This window comes from Microdochium trichocladiopsis, assembly GCF_020744255.1.
Source record: "Microdochium trichocladiopsis strain MPI-CAGE-CH-0230 chromosome Unknown B0I36scaffold_1, whole genome shotgun sequence".
NCBI classification, from domain to species: Eukaryota; Fungi; Ascomycota; class Sordariomycetes; order Xylariales; family Microdochiaceae; genus Microdochium; species Microdochium trichocladiopsis.
Genome location: NW_025763544.1, coordinates 1,977,158 through 1,995,594, shown reverse-complemented (window position 1 = coordinate 1,995,594; position 18,437 = coordinate 1,977,158). Strand labels below are relative to the sequence as shown.

Here is an 18,437-nt window from a genome sequence, read left to right as displayed (position 1 = left end):
CTCGCGTGCTCCTTGGCATTGCGACCGGCAAAGGATATGCGCCTCTCTCTGCCTTATCGAGCATGTGCTCAAACTCGCGACAGAGAGAGCTGCCCCGCCGAGCCACCAGATTGCGCCAATGATGTAATGCGCCGGCCGGCTCCTGGGGGCGGCTCCGCCATTCGCTAGCGTGCCCTCGTGGGGGTTCGATTGGCTCCGGATGCGGCCAGTCTCAAGGGTCTGCTTCTACTGTACACACAGTGGTTGCGTGCATCTTTGCCCGGAGAAGTGTGGGTGGGCTCTGCCTATCTGCAAGATCATGGTCAGACTGTGGCTCTGGTAGGTTGGTTGCCACGTTGGAGGACCCTGAGCTGGTCATCTTATCTCATGAACCCTTCCTTTTCTTGTGTTGTCGTTCCGAGATGCAAGATCGCCAGGGGCATCACGCAACATTCTAGAAGACTTCTGCCCCAGTGCAATGGCTCTCACCTCGTCATTCTGATGATTTCCGCTCCCAGCGGCACAACACGCGATTGGAGCAATCAATAGGTTCGCCCCAAAGCGGTAGGCACACGGGTTTAAAGACGCCAGGTATGCACTCCAACATGCAGCGCCTACTCTAGGCCGCACTCTAGGCCGCTTCAGGCAGTCAGTCACACTTGACCGACGATCGACACTGAGGGACAATGGACGACTTGAAGAACCCAAATCTTGTTGCATTACACTACTAATTCTACTCCCATCCCCAATACTGTCCTGCTCAGTCAACCATCCCCTGACCCTGAAAATATCTTCTCGGCTTCCCAACCCTACTCAGTCCGTATTCAAGGTCGTGGGGCAATAGGCGCAAATTGAAAAGTTGTTGTTGTGGTGGTGGTGTGTTGGTGATGATGTTTCCCTTTGCTAACAACTCCGTATTCATGTGGCTCAATCATGGAGTGCTTTTATCAGCGATCCTGAGCCTATCGATCAATTTCTCCGCCTCCTCGTCGAGGTCATCAGTGCTGCCCTCATCTAATGGCTCGGCTGGGACAACGTCGTCTGTGCCAGCAAGCCAGGGTGCTACGCCAGTCGGTGTCGGGGGTGCAGACATTGAGACGCCAAAGTCTTGTTTCGTGGTCTTTGCGCAGCCTGCCTCGCGGGTCTCGATCCTGAACGAGCTCGCAACGTCAAGGTGCTTGCTGACGCTCGTGTTGATTGGCAGCTTCGTCGCGTCTGTGTCGGCCGGTCGGATATCACATTCGTCTGCCGGATCCAGGCGGTCCGCGATGTCGATGAGCTTGTGCAGCAGGTTGTTGATTCTCTGGTAGATGGGCGACTCCCTGTTCGCCGCGGCCGCATGCTCTGCACGCAGCTTTTGTTCTAGCATGCCAGCTGATACCTTGGTCGCGAGGTCGAGACGGTGCTTTGGGATAAAACCGGCCACATGGGCCAGACGATAGCTCGCGACATATGTGTTGGCGCTGCTGATCAAGTCGCACAGGGAGCAATCAATGTCTTGGGGATCGCAGAGCGACAGGGCCGTCTGGCCATGCTCAATGATCTCATCCAGCCCGTCCTTGTTCTCGGGCGTGCCGGCCGGAAGTTCGTTGACGGCCACGTCGAGGCGACCGCCCTCAGCTGCTACAAGGCGCCCGTGCGGTGTGGAGCACGAGAACAGCCACTGAAACATGGCCGGCACTCCGTAGTCGCCATACTGGTGGTCGCATCTGCTGCTGGTGACAAGATGGTTCTGGTCTGGTAGCTTGGCGAGAATGTACTCGTCGATCCTAAAGTGTTTGTGGTCCTCGTAGGTGGCGCGAGAGCTGCCAGATAGTCCGGGAATATCGAACCACGATCCGATCTGCGGGTGGATGCGTTGCAGAGTCTGGCGGATTTTCCTGCGCTGGTAAATGTCTTGGAGCTTGTGTGTGCTGACTGGGCTCTGGAGATACTCTGTGAGCAGCTTGTGATTGCGGCCAAGCAAGTTCATAGCCTGGCCCAAGGCGGCAGCCCGGGTGTTGTCCATCGTAGATAGCAGGTTTTGTAGATTTTGAGCGGGATAGATGAGTTTGTGAATGGTATAAGTTGGAATGTAGGCAAGCAATTCGTTGGTAGTTGACTGGTAGCAATTTGTATCGAGATGTTTGCACAGCTAGGAATGAGCGGGAGAACTCTGCAGCAAGACCTAGGAGTTCACCTTCTCTGCTTACAAGTATCATTTCGGGTCTGTGTTGAAGCCATCTCCGATGCGCATTCGCAGCAAATATTGCCCCCCCGGGCCCCCGTAAGTGGGTGGTTCCATATAATTCCCTGGCACAAGCCCATGGTTATCGGAGATGTCTTCATGCTGAAGCCACTTTGCCGGGCGAAGAATGTGTGGCAGAAGTTGTCAGGGTTATCGCATTAGTGGTTTTCTTTACAAGTTGGCTTTTGCTGCACCATCCAAGTGACAAATCTGCATGGGAGTCTTCACATCTTATTATACTTGGTCCGGTGGTCGAGGTCAAATCATGTTGGAGTTTGGCAACGATGTCATTAAATGAAGCAAGGCCTAAAATCTGCAGAGATAGAATAATTGAATGAAACTACAAAACCCATGATTGATCAATCATACAACTGCACTGAGTACCTCGTCTTTGATGTATAAGGTAGTAGTTGAGCAGTCCGTGAGGAACGTGCTTTACGTTACCGACAAGAAACTAAAAAGAAATGTCGACATGGCTTCTAAACATGAGCCTATATGAAGTCCCTGGGATTGACGTAAAATATGTGAGAATGCAGCGAAGTACCTATTTCATGAACGAAGTTGAAGAAGAGGGAGCTGCGAAGGTGGTCCTGGTCTCGTGATCTCGCGTGCTGCACGCCCACGCAGGAGGCCGTGAACGGCGGCAGCCCCACACGCGCATCGCGGCTGCCGCCCTGCCTGCGGACCTCACCCGAGTGAGTGACTTGAACTCCTGCCTGCCTGTGACCAAAGCCTGCTACCGAATCTTGCATAACTCTGCCCAGGCAATGCAAGGTTGCCTAATACCGCACAGGCATCTCATATTGAGGACGACGACTCCGTTCGTATTTAGACACATCACCTACCGGCCAGCACAGGGTCTCTTTCCACGGCGCAAGACACTGCTTTCAACCACTGCAGCCATGCCGCCATCACCTACACCTGGCAAGCGGAAAGCCACACAGCCAATCTCGCCGCCGCCTCAGAAGCGTAAGGCCGAGAGCAGTATCTCCAGTATGCCACTCATATTCCACCAATTCAAACAATAGCGCCTCTCGCTCACTCTGTCTCTGTAGAGGGCGCCGTGGCCAACTTCTTTACCCCGGCCTCGCAGAAGCCCAAAGATCGGACAAGCTGGTCAGAAAGAGCACCAGACGCCCAAAGTCCCGCGACATTGCTCGTGGGCAGGTACCAGCCAGAAGTGCAAGAGGAGGAGCCCCCGGTCAAACGGCGTAAGGTCATTGCCTTTGACCTGGACTCCACACTCATCACGACGGCCTCTGGCAAGAAGTTTGGCGACAGCCCCGGTGACTGGAAATGGTGGGACTCGAGTGTACCGGCCAGGCTTCGACAACTGTACACAGAAGAAGGGTAAGTCCTCCTTCCTAGGCGCGGGCGCATCGGAGGAAGAATTGCTTCCAAAAGCTGACTGGCCTTGTGGCCGCACCAGCTATCGGGTTGTGATACTCAGCAACCAAGGCGGCCTCACCTTGCACCCTGATCCCAAAGCCAAGGTCCCAAAGAATGTCGGGGAGAAGGTCTCCAACTTTAAGCAGAAGTGCTCCGCCGTGCTAGCGAAGCTCAACATACCAACGACAGTCTACGCCGCCACGGGCAGGGACATCTTCCGCAAACCGCGAACCGGCATGTGGACGGAAATGTGCTCTGACTACGGCTTCTCTGCTTCAGATGTCGACCTGGAGCACAGCCTGTTCGTCGGCGACGCTGGCGGCCGCACGGCACAGATCGTCAGCGGACGGGCAGTCGCAAAGGACTTTAGCTGCTCGGACCGCAACCTGGCGCAGAACATTGGCATCGCATACAAGACGCCAGAGGAGTTCTTCCTCGGCGAGGAACCGCGCGAATTCTCGCGTGACTTCGACCTGGCGAGTTATCCCGAGGCGGTGGAAGGCGACGACGCAGCGGGTGGCAGCCAAGAGGTCCTCTTCGCCAAGAAGAACAAGCAAGACATTGTGCTCTTCTGCGGCATGCCCGGCGCCGGCAAGAGCACATTCTACTGGAGACACCTGAAGCCCCTGGGGTACGAGCGCATCAACCAGGACACGCTCAAACGCCTCGACAAGTGCTTCCAGGTCGCGACGGAGCACCTCCGCGCGGGCGAGTCGGTAGTCATCGACAACACCAACGGGGCCCCGGAGAGGAGGAAGGAGTGGATCGACCTCGCGCGCAAGTTCAACGTGCCTATCCGCTGCGTGTGGTTCAAAACGCCCATGGCGCTGTGCGAGCACAACGACGTCGTCAGGGCGCTCAACGCCGGGTCTTTGAATCCCGAGCAGCGGACGGCGTTGCCAAAGATGGCTTTCACGGGGTTCAACGCGCGTTTCAAGGAGCCCAAGGCCAAGGAAGGGTTTGAGGATGTCGTGGAAATAGACTTCAAATTCCGCGGGAGCAAGGATGACTATGCAATTTGGGGGCGCTATTGGATATGAGCCATAGCGCACTGGGAGGCACGGTCGAGTAAGCAAGCAAATATTGTGGACGATCTGAGCAAACCCCATTGAGCAAAGCATGGTTGAATCCTGGAGTGGTAGTGTCTATTCTAGCCTCTAGACTTTCTACAATGGTATCGTGGCGCACCTCCAGAAACGTGTGAAGTGAGGGGCAATTGGTGTGTGATGTTCCTCCATTCTCCTCGCACAAACGGCCGCGGGATAGTCTGTGGTCTCCCATGCCTACCTATCGCAAAGGGTCGGTGCCGGATTCCATCTCGAGTGAACCGACTTTTGCCAATCGTACAGATAACCCGTGCTTCGCATCATAATACATTGAAATCATGCTTTTTATCCGCTCCAATACGGTCGTCCTGCACGATCCGTGAAATCACATCGTGGGTATCTTTGCTTCGTTTGACTGTTGGCCACCTTTTTATGATTGCGTGACCAGTCTGGCGTGCGACTGAATAGCTCGGGCATGGAGAGCCGAGCCTTCACTTTTGAAACGTCAAGATATAGCAGCATGGGCGCCGACACCTCGTTGACTTGACGACGGGTGGCCCTCATGACGCAATGGCTTTTCTTCCTCTCTCTCTCTCATCCCCAGTGAGCCCTCCGGCCCGCTCAACCGAAGAGGGTAGCACCACCAGTCTCGATGGCCTCGATCTCGGCGAGGTCAAGGGGAGTGCGGCGGAAGCGCTGAGGAAGCTCGTTGCGATCGAAGTACTGACCCTGAGGAGGAGTCACGGGGCCGAGGGCGGCACCTGAAGCGAGGCCAAGAGTCTTGCGGAGAGGACCGTGCTGCTGGGCGCTGTCGCGGTAGGAGCTGAAGCTGTTGTGCGAGTTGCCGCTGGGGACAGTGCCGAAAGAGCCGGGGAGGGCGTTGGCAGGAGCCTCTGGGTGAGGCTTGGGGGTGTGGTCAACCTCGGCTGCGATGTAGGACAAACTGTCAGTGAACTGGTGTTCTGAATCACATGTGGCATTAAGGACAGAGTTGGTGCCAGGCTCATGGCGCGGGAGCAGTCCGAGAGAGGGTCGGGACAAGGACATACAGGGAATGGAGCGCTTTCCGATGAACTGAATCAAGGGAGTGCGAGCGGTGGCGTGGGCCGCCTGGCGGAGGGCGCGAGTGGCGAGCATTGTGGTGGTGGTTGATGTGGTGATGGAAAGGAAGTGCTGTCGTTGAGATGGCCGCGGGAAATGTCGCAGACGTGCGTGGAGCTTGGTTGTGTAACGCTGTGCTGGGGCGGGACAGGCGTCGGGAGGAACAGGGAGTGGGCACAGGCCGCGGAGAGGTACTGTCGGCTTGACGTATGGGTGCAGTCGGGGTCGCAAGGCGGGGGCCGACTAAAGGTTTTTCTTTTCCCTTTCCTGCTTTTTGCCGAAGACTGGAGTGCGCAACGTTGTTCTGACAAGGTGGTGAGGATGCGGAGAGGGAGGATTGAGACAGTTGAGGAAGCAGAGACAAAAAGTGAAGCGCGAGAAGGAGAGGGAAGAGCGCGTGGGAGGACGGCGAACAAATAATTATCCCCGAGGAAGGGGCCCAGCCGCCGGGCGGAGGGGACTGGATGGGCAGGTTTTGGGCTGGTGGATGGGCCGATCTGTGCCTGCGCAAGCCCACGCTCGGCCCACATGTGCATTATCTGCACCCGCTTGGGGGACAAGCTTATCAATTCCTTCACGTCAACCACCCAGCGCGCGCATCCCTCCGAGCCCCTCCACCATCGGCGCATGCCGCCTTCCATGCGAGTGACTGCCTGCCTGCTGGACGTCCCTTTCCATTGTCTGACCCCCGTCTGTTACCCCCAGCACCAGCACCACCAGAGGCGGGGCTGGTGAGACTGTCTCGCCCACCCGTGGCCACTGCAGATCAGCTGCTGGGTCGCCCGCCCGCTGGTGCCTGCCAGGGCGGCAGCGTCCCCAAGATGTCGTTGACGGGCTCGGGTCGACTTGCTTGAGCAGCTGCAGCTGGGCCTGTCAGTTCCCCACCGGCTCCCCCGGCGTGCGTGCGTGCGTGCATGCGTGCATGTGGGATGCGAGCGGAGGGTAGGTAGGCAGGAGCGTTTTCGGAGCCCGCACCTGCTGTGCGTGTCCTGTCCTCGGAGCGTGAGCATTGCTGCCCAGCCAGCCCAGCCCTGGTGGGCCAGGGTGCTCCTTCCTCTCATGGAAGTTTCTGTTTTTCTTGCCTCCACGTCCTGTCTTTGAGTCTCGACCACTATCCATGCTGGCGCGGCCTTCAGTCCTCCCTTGACAAGAATCCCAGGCCCTGACCTGGTGCTCGCGTGCTTCGCTCGGCCCAAGACGCCATCTGCTGCACACGACATACACTCTCTCTCGGGGGACCGAGGCTTGCAGCCGCCGTAGCGTTGCATCCATGAGCGAGAGAGCACAAGGGCAAGACACCACCCGACCGAGCCGAACCGATTAACCACCCCTCAACCAATCACTTGGTGCCTGTGCAGACCTGCACACATCCGTGTTAACTGTCTGGGGCTGTCCCGTCAAGTCCGGGGATGCTGCACGACAGCTTGGCCCGGCCTCGTCGGACTCCTTGCAATGCGGTGTTCGCAGGTTTCCGGGTCTCGACGCACCTGGCTGGCAAGCCTGTGATGTCCGCAGCTTAAATCCGTGTGCCCATTGTCACCAAAGAATTGTGCCGGTGAAGCCAGACTTTCTTTCGTTCGACGGTGTGAAATGCCAGATTTAACTATCGCTGTATTAGTGCAGTGCTTCCTGGGTTGCTTTTGTCCATCCATTTACTGCATCCTCTGATAACTCAAGCATCTCGCACGCTCGGCTCGTCCCCACAGCAGCATGTTTCGCACTGGATCTGAAACGAGTCCACTCCTGGCAAGCACATGCGAGCCCTCAGCCGCCAGGCAACCTCGCTCGACTTTAGCAATTCTTCGTCGCCGACGCGGTTCCAGTTTGGTCCTTGCCGTCCTTTAGTTCAGAAGCAATGGACCTCGATGATCTGATGGCTTGAGCTGTTTGCGTTAGGCCATGGTGACGAGCACACACTGGAGGGGCAACAGACTGCCAATGATCTCGCCTTGCTGTCAATCTACTCCCCACGCGTGCACTCGATAAATCGACTTCCGCCACTTCTGCACTACAATCCATGTTTTGCGCCTCAAAACCACCCGAAATCGAAGCTTACGTGGCAGGAGAGGGTGGGCAGATGCGGGGGACCAAATCTTGCAGACTCCAGGCTTCCCGAGGAGACACTAAAAGTATACTCCGATTGCAAGGTTTGGTCTATTTCCATCGCCGCCGTCAAGTGTGCCAATTGTGTTGCAATCATCCCCAACTTTCAACATGACCTACGCTCGAAGACGACATCTCGGCCAGCCCAAGGGGTACCGTCGATAAAGGCAGCGTTCAGGCCGCACAATTGATAACCTCAGCCCACGGCAAGCCACTGCAACCCAAAATGCTGATCAAGCCTAGCAGTCGGTGCTGGCACTAAAGCAACCATTGCGCCATGTCTGCCTGGCTTTTTGAACGTCCTATCAGCTACTGCGATAGCTATCGGGCACAGCTGCTGAGCAAACAGCCATGCTATCAAGCTGACGCTTGTGGGTAGGTAGGGGATGAACACGCAAAAGGGAAGTGTCAGCAAGCTCAAGTGCCTCACACTGAAGCCCACCAGCTGGGTTTCTGATCGGATCCCTATGACAAGAGATGGCTACGTTCAATCTGCTGAGCAGCTTGGCCATATTCTTCTGGCGACATCCGAGTGTGCCTCTGAAGATATGGTGCATGGATGTCATATCTTACTCAGTCGAAGCCGCTGACTCGATGTCACAGCCATTCTGGGTCGACAACCAAGGTCCTTGGCAGCCAGCCTTGGCTTTGCAATACTGTCCTTGGTGGTGGCCGCGAGACGAGGGACAGGACCGTGCATCTTCCCCACGCCTAGGGGAGTTTCGGTGGGCAATCAGCCGACAAGGAGCAGATCGGCAGAGGCCCCAGTGAAAGTCTACACGTCTCTGGTTGTCTCTCCAGGCTTGACTCCACTTCCCCGCATCCGTCTCCAGGCGAAATGTGGGAACCGAGTGCGGAGAAGGCTGCACTGGAGGCTTGGTGGCGCGCCCCCGGGCAAAGATTTGGGAACGAAATGCTTCGCAGAGTGACTTGGGAAAGTGCCGACGTCCATGCAAACTGAGTCATGTTGGTCCCCAACAACGCCATGCTCGGTGGCTCGCGACAATGCATCACGAAAGGGGGGCGGCCTAAGAGCTCAGGATAGTGCATCGCAGCCTCTCTCCGTGGGATACAAAAGGAACAAAACAGTCGGCGGCTCTTTCTCTCCTCCTCCCTAACTGACTGAGTCTCTCAGAACAAAGGGGTCATCTTCCCTTCAGCTTCCACGCCTCTATCCTACCATCCCTCGCGCGCCAACTGTTTCCGTCCAGACGACTACACCCCTCTCCCCGCTGCCGGTCACGACAGTTGCAACAAGATGGCTGCGCTCCCGGCACAGAATGGTGAGGGAGGCGAAGGCAAGGCCGACTTCAGCGAGAATGACAGAGCCGACGGCACCAAGGAAGAGCTGGAGGCAGTTGACGGCGGAGCATCCAGGACAGGCGTCGATGCCACCAAGGCGGAACTATTCCGGCAGTTCAACTTGGCCACTGCTGAGTGGCATCACGACACGAACAAGCGACTCCTGCGCAAGGTCGACCTACGGCTACTCCCTTTACTCGTCCTCATGTATCTAACGAACTTCCTGGATCGTTCTGCGCTCGCACGCAAGTCTTCACCTTTGACCCCTTGATGACATTCCGCGTGGCTAACTTTCTTGTAGAGGCCAGACTTGGCACGCTCGAGAAAGACCTTAACATGGTCGGGACAGACTTCAACACCGCAACCAGCATTCTGTTCGTTGGCTATCTATTGATGCAGTTACCCTCCAACCTCCTTCTTACTCGAGTACGACCTTCAGTCTACCTTAGCCTGGCCATGGCTCTCTGGGGCATCATCTCAGCCTCGCAAGCAGCGGCGCACTCCTTCGCAGGGCTCGTGGTAGCCAGGTTCTTCCTGGGCTTCTCGGAGGCGCCTTTCTTCCCCGGGGCCGTCTTCCTCATGTCGTCATGGTATAAGCGAAGCGAGCTGGTGCAACGCATGGCATGGTTCTATGCGGGATCATCTCTCGCGAACGCTTTTGGTGGCTTGATTGGCGCTGGTGTACTGGGCAATCTCGAAGGGGCGCATGGGATAGCAGGCTGGCGATGGCTGTTCATTATCGAGGGCGTCATCACCGTCGGCCTCGCCCTGGTCGCGGTCCTGGTGCTGCCAGACTATCCTTCTACCACGCGCTGGCTATCCACCGACGAGCAGGCCTACGCACAGTGGCGCCTACGCGAGGACACAGGCGAGGAGGACACCGCGGACGCCATCTCGATCAAGGAAGGCGTGCTGCTCGCCCTGCGCGACCCGCGGCTGTACCTGTTCACTCTGCTCCAGCACACGTCACTGCTGAGCCAGAGCTTCCAGTACTTCTTCCCAACCATCGTGAAGACGCTCAACTACGGCAACGTGCAGACCCTGCTGCTCACCGTGCCCGTCTGGATGGGCACTTTCTTCGTGTCGCTCGCCGTCACGTACACGTCGAGCCGCACCGGCGACCGCAGCTACCACATCACGGCGCTCATGCTGGTGAGCGTCGTGGGCAACATTATTGTCGTTTCCACGCTCAACACGGGCGCGCGCTTCTTTGCAATGTTCCTCATGCCCATGGGCGCCGTTGCGGCATACCAGATCATCTTGAGCTGGGTGGCCAACAGCTTTCCCCGACCCCTGGTGAAGCGCAGCGCGTGCATCAGCATTGCCAACATGATTGGTAACTGTGCCAACATCTATGGTCCGTACATGTACCCTGCAAGCAATGGGCCGCGGTACCTCCCAGGTGGCATTAGCACGGCGGCGGTTGCGCTACTGGTTGCGGTGCTAGCGCTCGCGTTGAGGGAGATTCTCAGGAGGCAAAATAAGAAGCTTGAGGCTGCGGAGAGTGTTGAGGATGGAGGACGCATCGGGTTCCGGTATATTCTCTAAGTTTCTTCTGGGCAGGGGGCACAATGACAGTCACAGCTTTGAAACGAACGAAGAGAGCGGCTGGCTTCATAGTAGAAGTATTTCCAAATATCCCATTGTCTACATCGGGGCTATATTCCCAACATGCGTGCCCATCTCTGTTTCCTCCTGGTTCATGAAGCTCTGTATCTCCGGTATTGTCTTATGTATGTGTCCGGCAACGCAGGCAGGGGATAACCACATTCTTCATTGCGACTGTGCCGTCAATGTGTGTCCTTCCTCGCCGTCTCGTGCTCTTTCTTGAGTGGCCCTCTTGTGGTGGCGGAAGGGGAGATGCTTGACTGAAGAATGAGAGATTGCAGACTCTGGAAAAGCAATCGCTGAGAAGAAAGCTCGAGTAGCTCCGGGCTTCATGTTACGCTGCCTGGTGGAGCGAAGGACAGAGTCCAGTCCTCTGAGCTTCTTTGTCTCTGCGCGCGGCTGCACTCGCCACTTCAGTCCTTCAGCTTGGCCCAGGCCAGCTTGACGACTGCTCCCCGCCATCTCGAACACCTCTTCGCCTCGAGGGCAGCACCCGCCTCCTCGCTGCTGACGAAGTCGACGAATTGCCAGTTGCGCCTGCCGTTGCCTGCTTGGACCGGGGCTGGCGAGAAGCGCTTGCTGGCTGTCACACTAAACATTCCCGCCAATTTTGTGCGGCCTGTCAGCAATGCCATTCGTGAAATCAGGAAAAGCAAGAAAAGCCGGGGAACGAGGAGAGTCTTACACTTGATACCCATCAAAGAACTTGAGCATCTCGTTGTACGCCATGGCCTGGTCGTGCATCCTGGGCAGACCACCAACGTAGAGGCGCCGCTTGACACCCTCGTGGCGACTCTGGTAGTACTTCAGAGTCTGGCCCGGACCTTGCGGACCTCGAGGCACATCGTCGCCACTCCTCAGCTCGCCCAGTAACTCAGCCGAAGCAGCAGCCGCAGGACCATCGCCATCAGCACCGCCGCCAACAAAGTCTCCCCACCGACGGAAAGCAGCCTCGCTCTCGCCTCTGCGGCGCCCAGCGAGGGTGGCGCCTTTCGGGTTGCACGAGGAGCACCTGACCGGCCGGCCCTTCAGCATCTTCCCGTCGAGCAGGTCCAGCGTCCGAGCCGCGGCGCTCGCATCCTCAAACTCCAGGAAGCAGTAGCCCGGGTTCCACCCCGTGAACTCGTCGATAGAGATGTGCATCTTGACATAACCCCCCGCGACACCATACTTGCGGACAAACGCCTCGATCTCGGTGGGCTCGGTCCCGTATGCCAGGCTGCCCAGGTACACCCTTCGCCGCTCCGCGATGGACCGCTCCACGACGGGGTCGCCGCAGCACTCTTCCTCGGCGGCGGGCTTTAGTAGCGCGAGACGCTGCGCGGGTCGGTGATCTGGCCGCTGGTCGGTGTGGCTGCCAAAGCGGTACGCCCGGTGGTTTGTGACGGGCTTGTAGAGGCTGCCGAAGGGGTTGTAGGGTTTATGGGTGGCCGAGGTGGTGGTTATTGTGCTGGGTTTGTCCCCTTGAGAGCGAGAGGTCTGGCGGGACGAGTTCTTGGAGGTTCGAGGGGAAGACGAGTCCCTCCGACCACGCCGCTTGCGACCAGCATCGCCGTCCCCTCTCTGGGACGAGCTTCTGGAGGTACTGGATTGAGATCCTTGATCCCGCCGAGTTGCTGTTGACGCCAGGATGCCTCGGTCGACCCAGAGGCTGTCGCTGGAGGAACTGGTCGAGGTGCTGTCTGATACTGCCATGGCGTTTGTGTGAGGAAAATAGCAGATTGGGCGGTCAGAACTTCCAGATCTTGCTCCTGCAGGCGAGATTGGCTCAGAGAACAGGACAGCTTTATCAACGACAATCCCTCATCAGGGAGTATCTTCAGTGACACCAAAGGCTCTGGCAAGACAACTTGCCGAGGACAACGAACCAGAGAAGAAGTGGTTATGCCGATATCTCCAGGCTCATAACTTCTCGAAAAAAGTCCGCTGCTTTGCTGCCGGCTTCCTCCCGCTCTGACGAAGGAAAGGAGTTTAACTACACTGCGCTTCAGTGTAAGTGCTTGAAGTTGTGTTTACAATAGTAAACACTGACGATCTGGCTGGCAGAGCAGAACAAAGCTGTAGCTTGTGTAGGGGTAGTGAGAAAGAAGATGAGGAATTGATGGGGGCCGACGTGTCCAAGAATCTTTGTGAGCTTGACGAGAATCATTCCCAAAAATATTCCAAGACTTTGTCGACTTTTGCATGACTTATATGCTAATCGTGGTTGCTGAAGAATGGCCGTGTGTCAATGAGCATTGTACCTGCGTCACAATGAGGCCGTGGCCATGCAGCCCTACTGCTGCTCAGTGAAGAACACATGAACCATGCTGCATGCGACTGATCAATAATAGTCCGCATTGACCCTAGGACAGGCTGAACTAGCAGTGCATGCAGGTGCATCGGCAAGCAATTGTCCGACTGGCTGTTTGAATGCGGCTCGTACTTAGGAACCGTGCCATTGTTCGTCCGTCCACTTACAAACAAAACCCCGCCGCCCACCTGTCTGTCTGTCTCAACAACCTGCACGTCAGTCGCCCATCACCATCGACAACACCCCTCCGCGCGCCCGCGCTCAAGTCAGGACATTGAAGACGGTGCCGCCGCGGCAAACAATGAGCCAGGCACACAATCGTTAACGAGTGTCGGTCGAGCCTGGCTTCTGGCAGCCATTCGTACGTAGCCAGCAAACAGTCGGCGCGATAGTCTGCCAACTACACCACAGCCAGCACCGTCGGGGCCTGTAGCCGTGCACCGCTCATCTCAATTCCAGCATGGGCCAGCAGAAGCTTGGTGACAACATGTCGGACAAGTCGTTCTCGCCAAGGCTCGTCAGCGCTGTCGACGAGGCTGGCAGTGTCCTTTGCGTCTACGACAAAGACAAGGCATCTGCCACCGGCACGTGGCAAGCAGTCGTAAGTGTTTGCGGCCCTCTCTGAAAGAGAGACACCTGAGCCGGGCCCCCAGACACTACCAAACAGCACGCTGACACCACGGCAACATCTCCAGATTCCAAAGCAGACCGCCAAGAGTGTCGCCAGGGCAGTGCTGGACGTCTTCCTCCCGGCCGGCTACCCGCACACTGTAACCCCAGACTACACGCCATACCAGGTCTACGTAAGTCCACACAGCTCGACGGCTACGACATTTGCTGTTCGTTTGAAACCAGTCCACAAGTCCTAACATGGTGCCCCAAGGACTCCCTACAAGCGTTTTCTAGCACAATCGCCGGGCTGTTGTCGTCCCGTGCAGCACTGCAAGGTGAGTGTGGTGCGGCCGCTCGGCCTGTTTCCGTTAAGCCTATTTCACACGTTACTGACCACGAGATATGCCCAGGCTTGGGGGTTGGCGACGAGGGCTCCTCCGCGACGGCGGCTGTGCTTCTCACCGTCCTTCAGGAGTCGATTGGCCGCATCTCAACCATCGTGTTTGCCCATCGCCTAGGCCAGGCTATCGAGCCCGAGTGCAAGTACTTCCGCTTCCTGGCGGACATACTGAACGACGCCGCCCTGATCATCAAAGTCTTCTCGCCGGCACTGCCGCACTATGCCAAGGTCTTCTCTCTCTGCGCCACGGGCACGCTGCACGCCCTGTGCGGCGTAGCGGCCGGCGCGTCCAAGGCGAGCCTGTCCGCGCACTTTGCCAAGAATGGCAACCTTGCCGAGCTCAATGCGAAGGACGGCAGCCAGGAGACAGTCATCAGCTTGCTGGGTATGCTGGCGGGCAGCCTGTTTATCCGGGTCGTGACGACGCCAACGGCCGTCTGGACGTCGATGTTGTTGCTGGTCGGTTTGCACCTCTGGACGAACTACCAGGCAGTTCGCAGCGTGCAGATGCGTTCCCTCAACCGGCAGCGCGCGACAATCGTCACCAAGGAGTTCTTCCGCAGCGGTATTGTCCCGTCACCAGCCAAAGTAGCCAGGCGTGAGCACATTCTCAGCTGGAAGCTGGCGGGCCCTCCCATCGAATATGCTCGGACGTTCCCACAGTCGGGCGAGGTTAGTGTCGAAGACCTCAAGCGGCACGGTGCAGACCGGTACGTCCTTGCGCGGCAGCAGAGTGGACTGAAGATCTTCTTGAAGGAGAATGCCTCTCCCCTGGATGCCCTGAAGGGCTGGGTCGCAGCCCTCGTTGGACCAGCTGACATGGCGATACTCGACAAGGAAGGATTCTGGGAGAAGCTGACGCTGGCGGGCTGGGATACGCGCATTGCTGCTCTGGAGACAGGACCAGCCATCAGAATCAGAATAGAGTAGACTGGCACGACACATTTTAGATGGCCATGCGAAAACCACAGGGCACAGGGCACAATGTGCTTTTCGCGGCGGGCTGAGGAATGTGACGGTAGCACACACTGCTTTCAGAGACCAATGTCATGCCCACATGGAAGATGTACTCGGGGCTCAAACCACTCTATACGTGGATCAAGTGGCAGCATGTGACTTAAGGGCATATCCAGGCGGTCTAGTGGTACATATGAGCTCTCCTCCGGCTCTTGTCAAGATACAAAGACATCCATCCATACATCATCGCTCCGCCCGTCTCTGTCGTGAAGGGAGCGCCTCCTGATATCGTTACACATAAACTCTACAAGCACTCTCCATTTGTGCCTTACTTCCTCACTTCACTTCACTCCATACTTCACACTTGGGGGAGAGGGGTGGATCACGAGAACCCCGCGGCCCTGAAGGCCCGCATCTTGACCCCCTCCCAGCTGTTCAGCTTCGGCCGGACGTCGAGGTAGAAGCTGGGCATCCCGTTGCCCTTTGGGTTCGGCCTGCCGGCGTAGAAGTCTATGATGTACTCGATCTCGGTGCCGCAGCGGTCGACGACCCAGTCGTGCCGGTCAAAGGGCGCCTGGTAGCCGAGGAGCGTGTTGAGGCGGGCCTTGGGCGAGAGCTTTGTGCTCAGGCCGCTGAAGGAATGGAGGCGCGGGGTCTGGCAGCTATAATGTGAGGGTTTTTTGTTTTAGCATTTGTGCGGCGAGTTCACCCGCATTTCCTTTTTTTCCCCCTTTCTTTCTTTGAGGGTGCTCGAAAATAGAGCGAGGGGGGATGATGGTTCCGGGCCAACTTACCTTGTCCCCGCGATCCAGGGGGCCTCCCACTGCTTGATCTCCTGCCACGCGCGCTCGTTGACGGCGTTGTGGATCGGCACGACAGTCTGCATGTCGGGCGCCTGCGGGTCGTGGCCCTTGCGCTTCATCGCGTCAAAGAACATCTTCTCGGACGGGTAGATCCAGTTGCCCGTCTTGCTGTCGGCGCCCGTCTCCTGCTCCTGGTTGGCGATGATGTGGTTGCCCGCCGCCGCCGCCGCCGCCGTCCCGGAGGAGGAGCGCGGGATCGTGGAGACTTGGCGCTGTGTGCCGAGTGGTGCTTGTTGTTGCTGTTGCTGTTGTTGTGTTGATGGGTCTGTCGGTGGTTGTTGTTGTGGCGATGCAGACGAGGGCGAGGAGCTCGAGAGAAATGGTATCCGTGGTATGTACGAGGACCATGATGATGATGCTGATGTTGCTGATGTGCTGCTGGTGGGACTAGGACCGGGCGTCGCCGTCGGCGCAGGCGTGTTTTGTGGACGGGCCTTTTGCGCCTGCTCCAGCCACGCCTGTCGCGCGTTGTGGTCGACCGGACAGCTCTCGGCGCCGCTCGCGTCGGCCGAGGAAGGTATCGGCGGGTGCGACGGCGGCAACGCTTGCGATTGTGGTGATGTCGTCGTCGTCGTCGCGGACGGGGAGGTTGCCGCCGAAGCTGCCCGGGCTTGCTGGAGCCAGGCTTCCCGGCTCTTGTGGTCCACGGGGCACTTGTCGTCCTCTGGTGTCGCCATGTTTCTGGTTTCTGACAGTAGTGCAGGCTCAATACTGCTGACGGAGTGATGCGGAGGAGTTGCTGTATTGACGGAGGTGGTTTGGCGACCGTCAAGGATTAGGTGGGCTGTGGTGCCGCTGAGCAAGAATAGCGACACTCCGTCAACTTTTTTGTGGGGCCCCTTCGGGACGGAGCGGGCGGCGTGTATTGACAGCGCCAGGGGTCCACAGTCTTCACATTGGATCGGAGCATGTGAAGCGGACGGGCAGTGTTCTACTCGCAATTCATCGTGATGTTCCATGTCAGACTGCACCTCAGGTTGTTGATGCGGCTGCTTTTTGACGATGCTGTCAGATCCACTACATCCACGAACCCCTCCTTGTATGCATGTGCTTTGGGTTGCGAGGACGGGCCATCTTATGGCTAAATGGTTGCTCACTAACATTATATACATACGATAGTCAAAGCGTTGCTAAATCTAAGGGTCCCTCTACCGGATGATAGCCTCGCCGTTGATCTCGACAAGGTGCTCGTTAGACTTGACCGGTCCCTCGCCGACACCAGTTTGGATCACCCGGCTGACGCCGGCCTTGAGGATCTGAGCAATAGTCTCGTCCAGCGCAATGTCCGAAGACAGGGACTTGGCCTCGTCCTTCCAGCCCTCGGTGGCGCTCAGGATGCTGTAGAAGGATCCAACCACGGCCGCAGCGTCCTCCTCGAGGAAGTAGATGACGGCGTTCGGGCCGGCATCAAAGGTGTACGCAGCGACGGTCTTGCCGGCCTTCTCGTTGATCTGCTCGACAGCGCGCACGGCAGCGCGCGACGTGTCGTTCATGTAGAAGATGGGCGGGTACGTGTCGGCGCAGGTGGCGTGGAACGAGTTGGAATCGCGCATGGTGACCTCGGCGAAGGTGGCAAAGTCACGCTTGGCAATGGCCTCCTCGATGGTGGCCATGTGCTTGGGCACGACCTCGGCGACGCGCTGCTTGAAGAGGCCAGACGTGGCGACCGTCTGCTGCATGCCGGACGTCGAGCTGACGCCCTTCTTGGCAGCCGAGGCGACGAGGATCAGGGCGCGCATCTGCGGCCAGTGCGACGCCGGGGCGACCTCGACGGCCTTGGAGTCGAGCCCATCCTCCTGCGTGCCATCACGCCAGGCCACATAGCCACCGAACAGACTGCGGCAGGCCGAGCCGCTGCCCTGGCGGGCAATGATGGAGAGCTCGGTCGGGTCGTTGGGGAGCTTGTAGAGGTCCGCGATGGCCCGGACGAGGGCGGCAAATCCGGCCGCGGAGGAGGCGAGACCAGCAGCGGTGGGGAAGTTGTTCTCGGTGACGATGCGCAGGGGCAGCTCGGCGAGCTTGGGGAGCGAAGGATCGGCCTTCTCGAGGCCCTCACGCAGAGCACGCAGCTCGCGAATGCAGGCCTGGGTGCGGGCACCGCTGATGTCGGAAGGCTGGCCGTTGAGGGTGAGGGTGTCCTCCTTGGGGTACTTTGCGGAGCACGAGGCGGTGGTGAGGGTGCGCAGGTCGTCCTGGGAGAGGGTGACGGACAGCGACGGGTTGGTGGCCAGGTTGAGCTTGGGATCGCGCTTGCCCCAGTACTTGACGACGGCAATGTTGACGGGCGCGGTCGTCGTGGCGCGGTAGACGGGCGGGCCGCTGAGGTCCATGTACATGCTGGCAGGCGCCTTTGTGTTGGTGACGCCGCAGCGGGATCGTTCTGTGGCCATGTCTGCAGTGTGGTCTGGTGTGTACAAGGGAGAGTTGCGGTCTGGGACAAGAGGTTGCAAGTTCCACGAGGCTTCGAGAGCTTGTTCTAGCTCAGGGGTTGGCCCGTTGGACAGACTACCGGTGAATCTCGTGAAAGTCTGGTTGGCAGGCGGGGTCCTAGTTTAAT

The 18,437-nt window shown here is 58.0% G+C and overlaps 8 protein-coding genes across 8 annotated transcripts; 3 read left to right on the top strand and 5 right to left on the bottom strand.

Moving 5' to 3' along the window:
• Positions 1-732: 732 nt before the first annotated feature.
• B0I36DRAFT_426712 (uncharacterized protein) lies at positions 733-2,180 on the bottom strand (the record flags this gene model as incomplete). The annotated part of the gene is made up of 2 exons (XM_046162401.1): positions 733-2,080; positions 2,172-2,180. 2 exons carry the CDS (start codon positions 2,178-2,180, stop codon positions 911-913), a joined length of 1,179 nt encoding a protein of 392 aa, XP_046018264.1. The 3' UTR covers positions 733-910.
• Positions 2,181-2,712: 532 nt separating this feature from the next.
• On the top strand, positions 2,713-4,705 carry B0I36DRAFT_310179 (polynucleotide kinase 3 phosphatase). The gene is made up of 3 exons (XM_046152225.1): positions 2,713-3,199; positions 3,262-3,556; positions 3,636-4,705. Exons 1-3 carry the CDS (start codon positions 2,974-2,976, stop codon positions 4,633-4,635), a joined length of 1,521 nt encoding a protein of 506 aa, XP_046018263.1. The 5' UTR covers positions 2,713-2,973; the 3' UTR covers positions 4,636-4,705.
• Positions 4,706-5,262: 557 nt separating this feature from the next.
• B0I36DRAFT_357544 (uncharacterized protein) lies at positions 5,263-5,778 on the bottom strand (the record flags this gene model as incomplete). The annotated part of the gene is made up of 2 exons (XM_046157813.1): positions 5,263-5,567; positions 5,691-5,778. 2 exons carry the CDS (start codon positions 5,776-5,778, stop codon positions 5,263-5,265), a joined length of 393 nt encoding a protein of 130 aa, XP_046018262.1.
• Positions 5,779-9,328: 3,550 nt separating this feature from the next.
• Positions 9,329-10,909, top strand: B0I36DRAFT_259428 (putative MFS transporter). The gene is made up of 2 exons (XM_046151105.1): positions 9,329-9,396; positions 9,456-10,909. The coding sequence occupies exons 1-2, from the start codon at positions 9,353-9,355 to the stop codon at positions 10,693-10,695; spliced, it is 1,284 nt and encodes a 427-aa protein (XP_046018261.1). The 5' UTR covers positions 9,329-9,352; the 3' UTR covers positions 10,696-10,909.
• A 259-nt stretch (positions 10,910-11,168) lies between these two features.
• Positions 11,169-12,450, bottom strand: B0I36DRAFT_357542 (uncharacterized protein; the record flags this gene model as incomplete). Its single annotated transcript, XM_046157812.1, has 2 exons — positions 11,169-11,346; positions 11,441-12,450. 2 exons carry the CDS (start codon positions 12,448-12,450, stop codon positions 11,169-11,171), a joined length of 1,188 nt encoding a protein of 395 aa, XP_046018260.1.
• A 1,058-nt stretch (positions 12,451-13,508) lies between these two features.
• On the top strand, positions 13,509-14,990 carry B0I36DRAFT_357541 (vitamin B6 photo-protection and homoeostasis-domain-containing protein; the record flags this gene model as incomplete). The annotated part of the gene is made up of 4 exons (XM_046157811.1): positions 13,509-13,649; positions 13,744-13,851; positions 13,932-13,995; positions 14,071-14,990. 4 exons carry the CDS (start codon positions 13,509-13,511, stop codon positions 14,988-14,990), a joined length of 1,233 nt encoding a protein of 410 aa, XP_046018259.1.
• A 409-nt stretch (positions 14,991-15,399) lies between these two features.
• Positions 15,400-16,557, bottom strand: B0I36DRAFT_232648 (cytochrome c/c1 heme-lyase; the record flags this gene model as incomplete). The annotated part of the gene is made up of 3 exons (XM_046149158.1): positions 15,400-15,679; positions 15,812-15,984; positions 16,360-16,557. The coding sequence occupies 3 exons, from the start codon at positions 16,555-16,557 to the stop codon at positions 15,400-15,402; spliced, it is 651 nt and encodes a 216-aa protein (XP_046018258.1).
• Positions 16,558-16,797: 240 nt separating this feature from the next.
• On the bottom strand, positions 16,798-18,382 carry B0I36DRAFT_310172 (diphosphomevalonate decarboxylase). Its single transcript, XM_046152224.1, has one exon. The coding sequence runs from the start codon at positions 18,268-18,270 to the stop codon at positions 17,029-17,031; it is 1,242 nt and encodes a 413-aa protein (XP_046018257.1). The 5' UTR covers positions 18,271-18,382; the 3' UTR covers positions 16,798-17,028.
• Positions 18,383-18,437: the final 55 nt, after the last annotated feature.

Coding starts and splice junctions, on each gene's coding strand:
- B0I36DRAFT_310179 (XM_046152225.1), top strand. CDS start 2,974: ATGCAAGGTTGCCTAATACCGCACAGGCATCTCATATTGAGGACGACG. Junction 3,200..3,261: donor GGCCGAGAGCAGTATCTCCA/GTATGCCACTCA, acceptor CTGTCTCTGTAG/AGGGCGCCGTGGCCAACTTC. Junction 3,557..3,635: donor CAACTGTACACAGAAGAAGG/GTAAGTCCTCCT, acceptor TGGCCGCACCAG/CTATCGGGTTGTGATACTCA.
- B0I36DRAFT_259428 (XM_046151105.1), top strand. CDS start 9,353: ATGTATCTAACGAACTTCCTGGATCGTTCTGCGCTCGCACGCAA. Junction 9,397..9,455: donor CGTTCTGCGCTCGCACGCAA/GTCTTCACCTTT, acceptor TGTAGAGGCCAG/ACTTGGCACGCTCGAGAAAG.
- B0I36DRAFT_310172 (XM_046152224.1), bottom strand. CDS start 18,270: ATGGCCACAGAACGATCCCGCTGCGGCGTCACCAACACAAAGGCGCCT.